The sequence below is a fragment of the Urocampus carinirostris genome, chromosome 18 (assembly GCF_059441175.1).
Source record: "Urocampus carinirostris isolate Australia breed hairy pipefish chromosome 18, RoL_Ucar_1.0, whole genome shotgun sequence".
NCBI classification, from domain to species: Eukaryota; Metazoa; Chordata; class Actinopteri; order Syngnathiformes; family Syngnathidae; genus Urocampus; species Urocampus carinirostris.
The window spans coordinates 1,891,386-1,907,190 of NC_142366.1; the positions used below are offsets into that span (position 1 = coordinate 1,891,386).

A 15,805-nucleotide genomic window follows, 5' to 3' on the forward strand; every position below is an offset into this window, starting at 1 on the left:
GTGAAAAAAGAAGAGTAGTGCGTACAACTATTGCATTTAAGAAAGAAATAATAGCAAAATATGAAGAAGGTGTGTGAGTTTCCGATCTTGTTATACATACAGCATGGCTTCTGCTGAGCACCACAAAGGTAAGAAATCCTATTCATAATTATTTTCTTTATCTTTTAACCGCTCACCACTTGTTGTGGAGACCCGGGTGCTAAATGACGTGTAAACGACCTGATTTTTTTATTTTTACACGTTCATTTTAGCGTAATCGTTCGTACGGAAGATTACGCTAACTCGAACGTACGATTAGCCTGGTTTAGCTTCATGTTTACGGTCATGGTAAACATTTAGGGTGTTGGAACGGATTAAAACGATTTTACATTACTTTTAATGGAAAAAAAGATTTTACGTGATCGACCAATTCGGTTTTCGAACAGGGTTCTGGAACGGATTATCGTCGAGAACCGAGGTTCCACTGTATACACACACACACATATATACAAACATATATATATACATACATATATACATATATACATACATATATATATATACATACATATATATATATATATATATACATATATATATATATATACATATATACATGTATATATATATATACACACACACATATATATATATATATATATATATATATATATATATATGTATATATGTAGATATATATGTATATATATGTCTATATATATCTAATTTTCTGAGACAGTCCAGTATATATATATATATAGATACATACAGGGAGTGCAGAATTATTAGGCAAATGAGTATTTTGACCACATCATCCTCTCTATGCATGTTGTCTTACTCCAAGCTGTATAGGCTCGAAAGCCTACTACCAATTAAGCAAATCAGGTGATGTGCATCTCTGTAATGAGAAGGGGTGTGGTCTAATGACATCAACACCCTATATCAGGTGTGCATAATTATTAGGCAACTTCCTTTCCTTTGGCAAAATGGGTCAGAAGAGGGACTTGACAGGCTCTGAAAAGTCAAAAATAGTGAAATATCTTGCAGAGGGATGCAGCACTCTTAAAATTGCCAATCTTCTGAAGCGTGATCATCGAACAATCAAGCGTTACATTCAAAATAGTCAACAGGGTCGCAAGAAGCGTGTAGAAAAACCAAGGCGCAAAATAACTGCCCGTGAACTGAGAAAAGTCAAGCGTACAACTGCCAAGATGCCACTTGCCACCAGTTTTGCCATATTTCAGAGCTGCAACATCACTGGAGTGCCCAAAAGCACAAGGTGTGCAATACTCAGAGACATGGCCAAGGTAAGAAAGGCTGAAAAACGACCACCACTGAACAAGACACACAAGCTGAAACGTCAAGACTGGGCCAAGAAAAATCTCAAGACGGATTTTTCTAAGGTTTTATGGACTGATGAAATGAGAGTGAGTCTTGATGGGCCAGATGGATGGGCCCGTGGCTGGATCGGTAAAGGGCAGAGAGCTCCAGTCCGCCTCAGACGCCAGCAAGGTGGAGGTGGGGTACTGGTATGGGCTGGTATCATCAAAGATGAGCTTGTGGGGCCTTTTCGGGTTGAGGATGGACTCAAGCTCAACTCCCAGTCCTACTGCCAGTTTCTGGAAGACACCTTCTTCAAGCAGTGGTACAGGAAGAAGTCCGCATCCTTCAAGAAAAACATGATTTTCATGCAGGACAACGCTCCATCACACGCATCCAAGTACTCCACAGCGTGGCTGGCAAGAAAGGGTCTAAAAGAAGAAAAACTAATGACATGGCCTCCTTGTTCACCTGATCTGAACCCCATAGAGAACCTGTGGTCCCTCATCAAATGTGAGATTTACAAGGAGGGAAAACAGTACACCTCTCTGAACAGTGTCTGGGAGGCTGTGGTTGCTGCTGCACGCAATGTTGATCGTGAACAGATCAAAGCACTGACAGAATCCATGGATGGCAGGCTTTTGAGTGTCCTTGCAAAGAAAGGTGGCTATATTGGTCACTGATTTGTTTTTGTTTTGTTTTTGAATGTCAGAAATGTATATTTGTGAATGTTGAGCTGTTATATTGGTTTCCCTGATGAAAATAAATTAATAAAATGGGTATACATTTGTTTTTTGTTAAGTTGCCTAATAATTATGCACAGTAATAGTCACCTGCACACACAGATATCCTCCTAAAATAGCTAAAACTAAAGCCCCACTCCAACTTCCAAAATATTCAGCTTTGATATTAATGAGACTTTTGGGTTCATTAAGAACATGGTTGTTGTTCAATAATAAAATTAATCCTCAAAAATACAACTTGCCTAATAATTCTGCACTCCCTGTATATACACATATATTTTTAAAATAAAACAACAAGACTTATTTTTACATTTTACCACTCAGGGACAATACTTCTGAAAACATATTTAGATGTTATGGCATTGAATGAGTTAAAATCACTTGTGTAGATGTTTGTGTGCGTGCTGGTCTTACAAGGAGGTCCACCATGTTGGGCTTGTTGTTTCTCAGTGTTTTGACTGCTTGAAAAATATCGAGAGAGCGCTGCTGTCGCAACATGTCACACACGATGTTGACGCTGCAGAAGACGCCGCTGCGGCCACCGCCATTCCTGATCATCGAGGGTGATAAAACACACAATTGTTAAAATGCAGTTCCCGCTGCCGGCAAACTAGGAAGCAAAGGTCAGAGATATAACAAAGAAAATGTATGTTATTGAACGTTGGCACGTGACGTTGCCTTCTCTGGCAAAATGAGAGCCATGACAGATGGCAAGCAGCACCGTAGCGGACAGCACTTAAATGGGCATTATTCTTTAAACAAATACCGGTAACCACCACAGGACCACTACTTTTTACCAATATCTATTGCTGCCCTTTTGATGAAGACAGGAGAAAGCAATATTAATCTGCAGTCAAACAAACGGAACTGGTGTTTGAGCCGAGGCACAACACTGGCTAGCTGGCAGCCCTTTAGTATTCCAGAATTTGCAGCGAACATTTTTTACGAGGTATGTTTGCTGTATACTATTATTTTACATTTTTATTTATAATAATAGTCTGTAGTTTGCAATAGTCTGTGATCTGTGCCGCCCTTTTACACTCCTCGTGATTAAGGTCTATACAAAACTGACTTGACTATTTCTGTGAAATTTTGTGTTAGGTCGGTAAAAGTTTCATCAAAAACACTCAATATATAAAATTAATTAGTGCTAACTAGCTACTTTAGTGGCTTACCGTTGCAATTTCTTCTTATGTAAATGAGGTGCTTTTATTGTGATTAACTAGGGATTTGAAACACTAATCTTTTAAATATCACATGTATTGAAAACTCTTTGTGCTTTACCATAATGTTTACTACGCAGAAATGAACTGACAAATTATCAACCGATTAAATGAGAGACGAACGTTCAGAAGAGAAAACGTCAATTCGCCAAAAGAAATTTTTTCAGTATTCTCAAAAGTGATTTCGAGACAAGGTGCAAATGCCCTGTGCTTTAGTGTTCTACTAAATTCCCCAAAAGTTAGATACAAAGATTTGCGAGAGGGGAATATTTCACGCCTGGGCGCATTCGTTGGCAAACCGAAGCACAGTCTGTCGTAGCAGCTTCGAAGAACTGGTAAGCATCCAGACTTTTATAGGCTTTTAGTTCAGCACCGGTGTATGGGAATACTCCATTTACAATATAGTGGTACAGACTACGTGGACTGAAATACAACATTTTCCTCATCAACAACAATTGTTTTGCCCAAAAAACGTATACAATTCTAACTTTGTGGCATATACGTGTGTTATGGGTTACATTTCTAAGATGCCTGTCTTCTATTGGTTGACGTCAGGGGCGTTACCGGGGGGACTTTGGACAGGGGGGACTTTTTCCTGTGCCAACCCAAAGACACGCTCTGCCCTTCTAAAGAAAACTGGATGTAGAGGTAACAGCAGTCTGAAAAATGAAAATAAAATAAAAAAGACAAACAAAATATGAAAACATAGGAGGAAAAAAGCAAACAGGAAAAAGAAAAAAAATAATAAAGCAAGAAAAAAACTAAAAAATGAAAAAAAGTAACAATAAAATAATAAAAGAAAAAAGGTAAACAGAGAAAAAGAAAGAAAACAGAAAAACAGAAGAAGGCAAGAAAAAAAGAAAAAAAAGAACCATTTCAAGGCAGTGGAGTACATTCGACACTGCGTTGAGAACATGTTTGTTTTGTTTTCCTTTTTTTTTAATTTAGCATTTTTCATCATAGTTAAGCCTATCTTGATCTTTATTAGGGAAAATAGAGTTTTAAAAATGCTATAATTTTCGGGGGTACTAAGGTTCAATTTTGGGCACCCCTAAAAATGGGCTTGTTATGCCCATGGCTTGAACTACCTCAAACAATGCCTTTCTCTTCATTCAGTTCTGCGTCTCTTTGCGATACAATACCGCATTTTTGTATTGCACTTTTAGGCTGAGTCCAGGGGCTTGCAGTTTGGCTAAAGGGAGAAGCTAAGTCATGAAAACAATGGAATTTTTAAAATCAGTTTCGTTTGTATCTGCATCCTCCCAAAAACTGTCCTACCTGGCTAATTGTGTGCAAGCATATTTTTGCGACAATCTGTGCTGTGATAGTTTCAACTAGAAAACTCATCTTTGCTAAAATTGAATTGCAAATTTTTTTTTTATTTTATATCCACGTATTAGCCAAGTGATTTTTTTGTAGGTGAGCTTTGCATACCAGTACAACTGATGAAATGCATATGTGGATTGTGATAGTCATTTGAGAATAAAATATTTTTCATCCAGTGATTTAGGATGTAGTTTTAGTGTTGTCACACACCGCTGCCCGTAAATGCTGAGCTCCAGCTACTCTCTGAAGAGCAGGATGGCGCGTTACACTGATAAGAGTGACCTGATAATGAAGGTGCTGTATCCGAGTCAGATAGGGAGGCTTATTCTGCTACTGGTAACCATGTAAACTAATATTATTTGTTTTATGCAGGCGAGCAAACCTCTACCCCAAAAAAATGCCTGGAGGGGTATGGGCGCTGCCAGGCTGTACTTGCCTAGGACACACCACAGGAAGTGGTGCCCCTACGATCCATGCGGTTTAGGGATCCGTGAACATAAACCAGCTTGGTCCCGTCACAACAAAAGGTAATTCATCCATCCATCCATTATCTGCACCGCTTATCCTCAGTAGGGTCATGGGGAAAAAGGTAATTACAATTTCATTTTTCCTTTACATTTAAAATTCTTGTTAACGTTAATTAATCATATGTACTATCTACTATATACTTTTTGGGTAGTTTAAAGTTTTTTTCTCTTTCTCTGTTTTTTTTTTTAATTTCTGTCATTTTCTCTCTTTCTCATGCGCCTTCTCACTTTCTTTTTATCACTTTCTCTCTTTTTCACACATCCATTGCAGCCTGGTCATCCTGAAAGGGAGATTACCAGATGTGCTGTCCCTTCTCAAGGTTTCTTCATTTTCCTCTGTTGAGGTTTTTGAGTTTTTCCTTGCCCTAATGTTGGTTTCAGATCAGGGGATTGTGTAATAATAGCCTGTAATAATAGTCTGTGCAATAACCTGTGGAGCCCTTTGAGACTCTTTGTGATTAAGGGCTATACAAATAAAAATGACTTGACTATTTATTTCTCTGCCTGTTCATTTTTGCCTTTCTTTCTCACCCTCTCTCTTTTTTATTTTTCCATGTCTCTCTCCCCCCTATATTCTCACTTTCTCACTCATTTTCTTTTTACGTCACTTTCTCACACGTACTCTTTTTTTTTTTTTTGCTTTCTCTGTCAGAACCCGAACAGACGGTGGACCCTAATGCGTAACGTTTTCTCACTAAGCTTTATATTACGGAAGCAGGGAAGTCATGCGCGGGAACACAAACGCCAGCGATATGGCTGGGCAGAAAAAGTGGGGCAGAGAAGTTAGGCACGGGAAAACAGAAAGCCAGTGGCAGACGGGCAGCATACCGGACAGGACAGAAAAGATCGATATCAGATACAGGATGCACGAGCGAGAGACCAGACAGAACGGGACAGACGGGATTGATACCGGATGCAGGATACACCACCAGGATACCGGACAAGACGGGACCGACGGGATCGATACCGGATGCATGAGCAAGATACAGGACGGGACGGACAAGAATGCGGCTCTTTGCCTCATCATATTTTCTATATACTGTGTCTCTTTGCCTCGTTTCATGTTTATTTTCCCCCCTCTTAAAACACACTTGAATCCATCAGAGTTAATAACAAATAATAAATAATATTTTGAAATTAATTTGGCAGATTTGTCATTTTTATGCTGCTCCGGACACATAACTGACTGCCAATCATCTGCGTAGGTTACGTTTAATGTTGGGAAATTAAGTAAACATTTCATGAGCATGCATACTGTTACCCTCATGGTCAAAATGGCAAAATGCAAAGCGAAACTGAAATAGTGTTATGTGTTATGTTATGTGTGTTATTGGAAATAATATGTTTTTAATTGTGTGTGTTTGTGTGTGTCTGTCTGTCATGGCAGGTCAGTGCGTAGTGTGGCTCTTTGACTCTCACAGTTAAAAATTTCAGCTCTTTGTGTCAAACGTGTTCGCCACTTCTGGGCTAAATACTTGGAATTACTGTAAGTGTCTGCATGTGTTGCTGCAAAACCACAAGATAAATTCAATTTTGAGCTTTTGCAAATTGTAATCAGTGGTGCGTACAGGCAGTGCACGAGCGTTCGTCCGTCCCCTCCATCGTAGTCCTCCTGCCATTTGTCCACAAGATGAAGAAGTTTCAGGAAGGAGCGCTTGTTGACTGGTGTGTCCCGGTACCGAGGCCAGCCCAAGAACTGGAACTGCTGCACCATTCGGTAGCCGTCCTGGGGCTGTGCGAGTAGATGGGAAGACAATCAATGGGTAAGATCATATCGCTCACATATAATTCAATACTTACAGATTGGTGACAGCAATTCAAGTCTTATGAGCATCAGCTGTGGAATCCCTCAAGGGTCCGTTAAGACCTTTGTTTTTTATTGTATATAAGTGACTTTTTTAATGTATCATCGAAATAAAAATATAGGGTGTTTCAAAAACTATTATATGCTTTGAATATTAATAATAAATTGTTATAATAAAGATATGTTTTTTCCTGTACTCACTCACAAGCAAATATTTTGTATACAAAAAGGAAGAAAAAATAGTAATCTGCTAGAGACGGTATTTGAAATTGTTTATATAATCCAAATGCTCTTAAATTTCTCATTCTGGTTAGGAGTTATAAATTTCAATTGCTTAATCGTGTACCTTCTGCAATGTTTACATGTCAAATAATACCAATTTGTTTTGAAACACCCTGCATATTCTCTTTACTGAAGACACTTCAATATTATGTTCAGGTACACATACATCTACAGGAGTTTTAGGTAGAAATAACCATAGAACTTAACAAAGTAACTATCATTGAATGTATAAAACCATAGGTATGGAATTTGGCATATTAAAAAAATACATTGAAATAGTAAAGAAAAGTGAAGCTCGATAATATTCCAAGAGGAAAAGTTAGATTTTAAGTTTAACAGAGTGATTATTAGCCATGATATTAGCATACATTTAAATAGCATACAATCTAAATTAGCAAAAAAAAAAAAAATTGCAGTTTTGAGTAGATGCAGACATATATTTGACAAAAAAATATTCCTATAATGTACTGTTCATTCATGTTGTAATTAGCTTTAAAAAAAAACACAATAAACTTCATAGTTAACGCTTTACTGACCAAGTATCATACAAGCCGCTTGCATGTATTTTAAACTTTGGCAATGAAAGAGTCAGAAATCATGTATGACTGATTACTTTTGGACATTTTTTTCTGAACAACCAACTTTTAATATCTGGCAATATCTATTCTGAATATGTGATAAGACAATGTAATAACAGGACTTCGATTTTGCAGGATTATAATAAAGTAGAGACTAAAGCTGAACATGAACATATTGTAAGACAACAGAAACTGGAAATATGAACTGTTATAAATATATAGAAAAAACGTTTTGTGTCTTGCTCTCAGTTGTCTGTATAGAGTCAACTTTTTTCATCTTTAATGGGCCTGTGCAGTAGATGGTGAAACAATTCCTGGAGACATAGACCCATATCATACATAACCCATCAGTACCCCGATTAATTGCCCCTGTGACAATGAAATATAATAAGAATATAAGTTTACAAAATGCATGACTTACTTTGCCCTGTCTGTGTCATTTCTTGCCAGTGATTGGTCCGTTACAACACTTGGATGATACGCATGTGGGAGTTGCTGCCACCTTGTGGGTGTTTCAGAGAACTACTCTGATTCAATTTGATATTTTTTTATATTGGTTACAGTAATTTAAATAACACTTATAAAATAGGGAGGTAACAAAAGGGTTAAGGAGATATGGGGAGTTCAAATGGGCTCAAGCCTTTTGGAACACCCTGTATCTTAGTCACTAGCTACACTATTATACGTTTGAAATGGTTATTTATTTGTTTTCTAATGTTCCTCTATGCGGATTTTGAATATGTATCCCCTGCAAGGAGCAAGTGTACGCACCCTGGCGTTGTTGTAAATTCGGAAGATGCGGCTGATGACGTCTTCTTCCAGGTCAGCCGATACAAACTCTACTTGGAGCAAACCCAGACGATGGATGCTGTTTTCGGGCCAGTATTGAGGACATAACTGGAGGCCAAGGAAGCAATAAAAATGATCTTAATAGACATTGTTGACTTTTTTGATAAACATTTGAAATTTCGACCATTAAGTGGTGCTCAACCTTTTTTGTACCAGGGACCGGTTAAATGCCTGACAATATTTCTGCGGCCCGGCCTTATAATAACATTAGTAATAATAACAATAATAATAATCCCGTATCAACTGTGGAATTACTAGATCACTAAGGAGAAAGAAGACATAGGAAAAGTCGTAAGATTTTATCTCATTGTCACACTATTTTTACTCACAGTTCCAGCACCAAATGTTAGAAGATGGAGAAAACAGAAAGTCCTCCTGAAAGATATAAATTAACGCAAAAAAACACGACAAGGGAGACAAGCCTTTGGTGTATCTGACAGGGTTTGTACACCTTTTTCATGGCCAATTCCAAGCTCCGTTGAAGGACTTTCAAAGACAATTTTCCATTCCCCCCCCCCCGAGTACCGTTAAAAGAAGAAATCCAGTGACGATCAAAAGAAAATTTCAAACCCCAAACTTATTTTGGAACACTAAAATCGGTTTGAAACCCTAACTTGTAGCTGAAACCCTAACTCTACAGCTAATCCTATCTGTAACCCTACCTCTAAACCTATTTTGGAACACTACATTTAGTTTAGAACCCTAACATTGAGCTCAGACCCTAGTTCCTAGGCCAAAACCCACAAGGTTTTGTTTTTCATAACCCTAACCCTAGATTTGAACTATTCTGGAGCCCTACATTCAGTTTAAAACCATAGTTACTAACCCTAAATCTACACTTAACTCTGGCTGTGAACCCCGATACCCTAATAATGAGCCTAAAATTTAATATCTTACCCTAGCTCCAATCCCGTTTTCCAATACGTTTAAAATAGAGCTGCAGCAACTAATCGAAAAAAATCAATTAAAATTGATGATTACAAACGGCACCGATTTAGTTCATTGATTCGATGTGTCACTAGAACAATACAATATTACATGTGCCCAAAGGGAGAAGGCTTAAGTAGAGCTTAAGTAGAGCTTAATTGTGCTTTATAAAAATGCTCAACTTGTACACAATGGTTTTAATATGTTTAGGATTAAGCATCAAGTTTTACTCTACCGGCAAAGTCCGAGTGATTATTGTGTACTTGTAATTTGTGTCATAGTAGTACTCATACTATATATTCTTATCTCATCAGAAAACGGCAAAGAATGATATGCTTATGATGAAAGAAGAGACATTGTGCACACCACGGCAAGCGGCTGTCATCCTGAGCATCCTCAACATGATATTCATTGATATGCTCACATTTTTGCATTGCAATGCAAAGTTCTCAAAGAGGGAAGAGTGAGTGAGTTGGTGAGCAACTCACTCACAACTGGTTACTTTTTGCTTGTTAATGTTGAAAATCATGTTAATGTTTTTTTTACATTTGCATTTATTTCTTATTAAAAAATCTTATGTCTCTTTAAACAACAAAAATACCTATTTTTATGCACATTTGAAAAAGCTACTGTACACATTTGCAGGTGTATACCATTGATTTGGATTCATTTTTAATTATTATTGTTTTTTGACAAACACTTGGGAAGATAATGCTGATATGTGTCACTGGCTTTTTAGATTTGCAATGATTTCTGGTTTCTAAAGCTCCATCCATCCATCCATTGTCTTCCGCTTATCAGGGGTCGTGTCGCGGAGGCAGCAGCCTTAACAGGGAAGCCCATACATCCCAATCCCCAACCACTTCTTTCAGCTGATCCGACGGGATCCCGAGGCGTTCCCAGGACAGCCTAAAGACGTAGTCTCTCCAGCGTGTCCTGGGTCATCCCCGGGGCCTCCTGCCGGCTGGGACATGGCCAGAAGACCTCCCGAGGGAGGCGTCCAGGAGGCATACTATTCAGATGCCCGAGCCACCTGAACTAGCTCAATTTGGAGGAGCAGTGGCTCTACATAGAGTCCCTCCCGGATGACTCAGCATCTCACCTTATTTCTAAGGGAGAGCCCATTCACTCTACGGAGGAAACTCATTTTTAGCCAGTTCTTTAGGTCATAACCCACAGTTCGTGACCATAGGTGAGCGTGGGAACATAGATCCACCGGTAGATCAAGAGCTTTGCCTTTCGGCTCAACTCCCTCTTCACCACGACGGACAGATCCGTATGACGACAGATGCTGCACTGACCCGTCTGTCAATCTTCCGTTCCTTCCTACCCTCACTTGTGAACAAGACGGACCGGTACCGGTTTATAAAGCTCATGTCTCTTAAATGACAAAATGCCTATTGCACTTTACAAAGAAATGATATATTTGCACGTGTATAACATACATTTGTATGTATTTTGTTTAATATTTGACATACACAGATTTATTTTTACTGTTTGTAATGGTAGAACATATATTTGTCTGTATTTTTGTGTATTGTCAAGTTAATTGACAAACACTTAAGATAGTCATGGAAAATGAATCCATCAGAGTTAATAAGTCCTGAATCTTACGGAACTACGACGTCATAGCTTACCTGTGCCGGGTCCACATCATTGAGCATGACAATGGCGGTACAGTGGTAGTCCAGCACCAAACGCCAGAAATCTTTGACGGTGTTGGGCAACGGATGCTGTGTGACGATGAAAGCCGACGGTTGCTTGTAGCTCTGCAAAATGTCAACGCCGACAGTTTAGCGGTGGCCCGTGTACACTAAAATTTTGTGTTTTCCACTTTTAGTGAACAAATAAGTTGCCAAATCTCTGTGTTCTTCTGCCCATATGGAAGGGGAAGGGGTAAATGCCCGCCCACAGACACACTCTGCCCACCCAAAGAAAACTAGATTTATTGGTAAGAGCAGTTTGAAAAAAATACTAAGGTTGAAAAAAAAAATAGGTAAAAAGAAAAAATATATAACAAAGCATTGGGCAGCGCATTGGGCAGCGCAGTGGTTAGCGCGTGTGCGGCACAGTTCTGAGGTCGTGGGAACCTCCTGCGTGGGTTTAAGTTTTTATTATTATTATTTTATTTTTTTGAAGGTGCGCCGCTACTTCGCGGATTTTCACATATCGCGGCAGGTTTTGGTCCCCATTAACCGCGATAACCGAGGTCCCACTGTATACATTTTTCAAAAACCTAATAGTAAAACACACCCTTGAACAACACTGAAAACAGTGCTGTGGGGGGGGGATAATAGTTGTCGTGCAACCACGTGAGACTCATGTCTGGGATACTCCCTTGCTAAAAGACTCTAATGTACTTGTCCCCCCTTGCTTGGTTGTGCTCCCACTTCTTTCTCTGCTATGTTTTTGTTCTTCTCTGAAGGGAGTAGTACCAATTATTTAATTTCTTCAGTACCATTAAAAGAAGAAATCCGGTGTGAAATGTGTATTTTGCAGAGCAAAAAATATATCTGTGATTCACATATGTGATTTTTAATCTTGCGTGTGCATTTATCAAGACATTTAATTTTAGAGCATCAGTAAATTGCAAATATATTTGTGGATTAGGATAATACGTGTATAAATATTTTGAGACAAATCTCTCTTAAATTAGGTGTTGGGTAAAAATGTAGCATGTATTTTAAGTTGCAGGACATTCTTCCCATCACAATTTACTATTGGGAAATACATGCATTTCTTGCAAGGCCCATAATAAATGTCCATGATTTATACGTAATCCTTCCACTAATGTGCATTTCATAGTGCCCTGTTTAGCGGTACTATGCACATGTTCTCTTAGACACGACCGGTAGGGGGCGATAACGCTTCACGAGACAATGGCATACAAAATACATGTGGTCTTGAGGCACGAGAGAAGAAATACATTTTTAAACAGATTTGTTGGGAAACACGGCAACAATTTCAAGCATTTACAAGCCCTTTCCCCAAAATGTGAGCACTTTTAAATTTCTTAAAAACACACCATTAAAATTTAAGCATTGTCAAGGATTTAAAGCACCTGTACGAACCTTGACGCATTGAATAGCCTCTATTTTTTGGAATAATAATAGACGGTCAGGTTTTATACATAAGTTCTCTGGCCATTCTGAAAGTTTAATCACACCCACAAATGTGACACTCTAGAATCTTGACGTCCTTTAAGGCAGAGGCGGGTAGTAACAAGTTACATTTACTTTGTTAAATTTACTATATTACGTTTTGGAACATTTTGTACTTCCAGGGGTATTTTTCAATCACCATACCTTTTACTTTTACTTGGGTAGATTTGTTAAGAAGAAACAATATTCTTACTCTGCTACATTAGCCTACACTGAAGCCATTACCAAATAACCTGAAACCATCCATTCATCCATTATCTGCACCGCGTATCCTCAGTAGAGTCGCTGGGGTGCTGGAGCTCATCCCAGCCCTCTTCGGGCAGTGGGCAGGGGACACCCTGAACTGGTTGCCAGCCAGTCGCAGGGCACACTGAAACAGACAACTCACTTGCTCATTCACACCTAGGGACAATTTAGACCGTCCAATTAACCTGACATGCATGTTTTTGGAATGTGGGAGGAAACCAAAGTGCCTGGAGTAAACCCACGCAAGCATGAGGAGAACATGCAAACTCCACACAGGAAGGTTCGATGTCATGACCTCATGCGCTAACCACAGCTCTACCGTGCTGCCCCAACCTAAATCCCCTTCGTATAAATAAGCGCATTGCTCTGAGTCATTTCGCTTGCTTTTTTTCTCTCCGCCTGAGTGAGAACCCCTGTGCCACCCAACCCCCACTCCTTTTAAAAAGGGGTAGTGGTACATTCCAAGCAGGTTGTAGTTTTAAAGCAAACCGGCAGATGTGTGATCAACCATGGAGCTCAAAGGTAAAAAGTGAAAATTAACTCCACAGAAATTAAACTTAAACTGTATTAACTATATTTTATTTACGTGATTACTATTTACACAAAAGGTTTTGTTTTTCATAAATGCTTGCTGAATTTTATTATACTCTTTTTGTTGCCCGGATAATGGGCACATTATGCACCTCTGTTGCTGTTTTTTCCAATCTTCAAAACATCAAAAATTTTATGTGTGAGTTGCATTTCTTTAAATTTATCAAAGCACTAAAACATTTCGTATTTCATTGTTAAATTTAAGGCGATATTATACAACAGAGTAATAACCTCATTCTCCACAGGATGTGCGGCATCCAACCTGGTTATTTTGACAATAGGCTAATATTGATACATACAGCAAGTTTTGCGTTCCTTATAGGGCTTATATAAGGCTTTCAAATTATTTGCTGCTCCTGACAAATACGTTTTTTTTTTATCCATTACAGCTCTTTCAACATTTTGGGTTGCCGACCCCTGGGCAAGCTTGTTTCTTTGCCTGCAGAGCCTGGTAAAAAGAGTTTTTGGGCTTTAAATCTGCAACTTGTGCCCAATGAATTTCTTTAATTTATACTATTAAAATAGTATTGCTTATTAAAGTACTCAAATTTACCTTAATAATTGTTATCTATTTTAAATTTTTATGTGATTTTGTCCCCTGCCCACTGCCCGGAGATGGCTGGGATGGGCTCCAGCACCCCCACGACCCTAATGAGGATAAGCGGTACAGCTAATTGATGAATGTATGTATGTGATTTATTGTTGATTGGATGGATTTTGATGATTTTATCTGATTTAATATTTGTTTAAAATAATAATAGATAAGACATTGCTGAAGTTATCCAGTAGTTGAGTAGTTTGCGTTTTTACTTTTACTTAAGTAATCATTTGCATGATGTCAGGACCAGAATGGAGACAGGACCCATTTGTGTGCGTTTCTCTTAGTTTTATTGGGAAGAAAAGAAAGGATAGTACACACGATCCGTAGATCGCTGGTGGCAGGGAGCAGGTTGCTCAAATGCGGAAGTGGTGGCAAGCAATGGCGGTGTCGAAAGCAGAAAAAAACAGATCAGTAGCCGGGACAGGGGCGCAAAATCGTAGTCGAGATCAGAAAAGGGGTCGGAGCCGGGAAACAGACGGGAATCACAACAACAGAGAGTCAGGGTCAAAGAGCTTAGATAGGTAGATAGATAGATAGATAGATAGATACTTTATTCATCCCCGAAGGGAAATTCACATTTCCAGCAGCATCCCTGAGCTGAGAACAATCGAAAATAACACGGAGCTGCTGGAGCTTGCCTAGGGTAAGCTGAGGTTCGCAGACGGACTGACAACCGGTGGTAGAAAGACGATGGTTTGAAAAGTGACAGAGCCAATCAGCGTCCAAGGGAGTTGGCGCCAAAGGAGCGGGCACTAGTGCCTCGCATCAGTAATCATGACAGAACCCGCCCCCCCTCTCTCAAGGGACGGCTCCAGAAGTCAAAAAAAAAAAACACCTAAAAACAAAAAGTAATCCACCGAGTGAGCTGATGCCCCATCATCAGCATCAGGGGGTAGCTCCAGGAGTCCAAAAAAAAAAAAAAACACCAAAAACAAAAAGTAATCCACCGCGTGAGCCGATGCCCCATCATCAGCATCAAGGGGTGGTTCCAGGAGTCTGAAAAAAACCCACAGAAACACAAAAACCAGAAAGGAAAAAAAACAAAATCAATATTCCTCTGAATGGACCGATGCCCCATCGTCACCATCAGGGGGCGTGGCAGAAGTGGGATCCAGTGGAGACTGGGCCAATGAGCGGGTGCCCCTTGGGCGACCTCGGCATAGAGCAGGCTGGTCGGGATGCTGCCGTCGGAACTCCGTTATAAGGGAACGGACCAGAATCTGCTGTGTAGTGATCCAGGTTCTCTCCTCTGGGCCGTAACCCTCCCAATCAACCAGGTACTGGAGGCCCCGCGACCCCTCCGCGGGAGCGGAGAAGACGTCGCACCGTGTAGACGGGATACCCGTCCAGTAGACGTGGGGCCGGAGGAGTAGGTGCTTCCAGTGCCAGGGAGCTCTGGCAGATGGGTTTGACACGAGACACGGACACTCATGGTGCTGGGCAGGCAGAACCGCAACGTGACGGGCTGGTGACCTTGTCTACGGGGAACTGACCCAGGAACCCAGGAGCCAGCTTCTAAGACTCCACTCGAAAAGGAAGGTCCTTAGTAGACAGGCAGACCCTTTGGCCCACCTGGTAGACGGGAGCAGGGGTCCTCCGACGATTGGCCCTGACTGAGTATGCATCGACGGCCCGAAGTAGAGCAGCA

The 15,805-nt window shown here is 39.9% G+C and overlaps 1 protein-coding gene and 1 long non-coding RNA gene across 6 annotated transcripts in view; one reads left to right on the forward strand and one right to left on the reverse strand.

Moving 5' to 3' along the window:
* Positions 1 to 15,805, reverse strand: part of LOC148347997 (receptor-type tyrosine-protein phosphatase mu-like) — a 198,667-nt gene that overhangs the window by 4,872 nt on the left and 177,990 nt on the right. For all 4 annotated transcript variants that reach the window (XM_088322254.1, XM_088322252.1, XM_088322255.1 and 1 more), the window contains 4 exons: positions 11,196 to 11,327; positions 8,554 to 8,679; positions 6,687 to 6,850; positions 2,457 to 2,592 (listed from right to left, as the gene is read on the reverse strand). In XM_088322254.1, the coding sequence (XP_088178380.1) occupies positions 2,457 to 2,592; positions 6,687 to 6,850; positions 8,554 to 8,679; positions 11,196 to 11,327 (558 nt within the window). The remainder of the gene's footprint in view (positions 1 to 2,456; positions 2,593 to 6,686; positions 6,851 to 8,553; positions 8,680 to 11,195; positions 11,328 to 15,805) is intronic.
* LOC148347998 (uncharacterized) lies at positions 2,462 to 9,699 on the forward strand. Of its 2 annotated transcripts, none has more exons than XR_015847589.1 (4): positions 2,462 to 2,991; positions 4,768 to 4,885; positions 4,964 to 5,118; positions 6,506 to 9,699. It is a non-coding gene; the product is annotated as an uncharacterized LOC148347998 (long non-coding RNA). The 2 variants fall into 2 exon arrangements; XR_015847587.1 differs by lacking the exon at positions 6,506 to 9,699 and adding an exon at positions 5,771 to 6,259.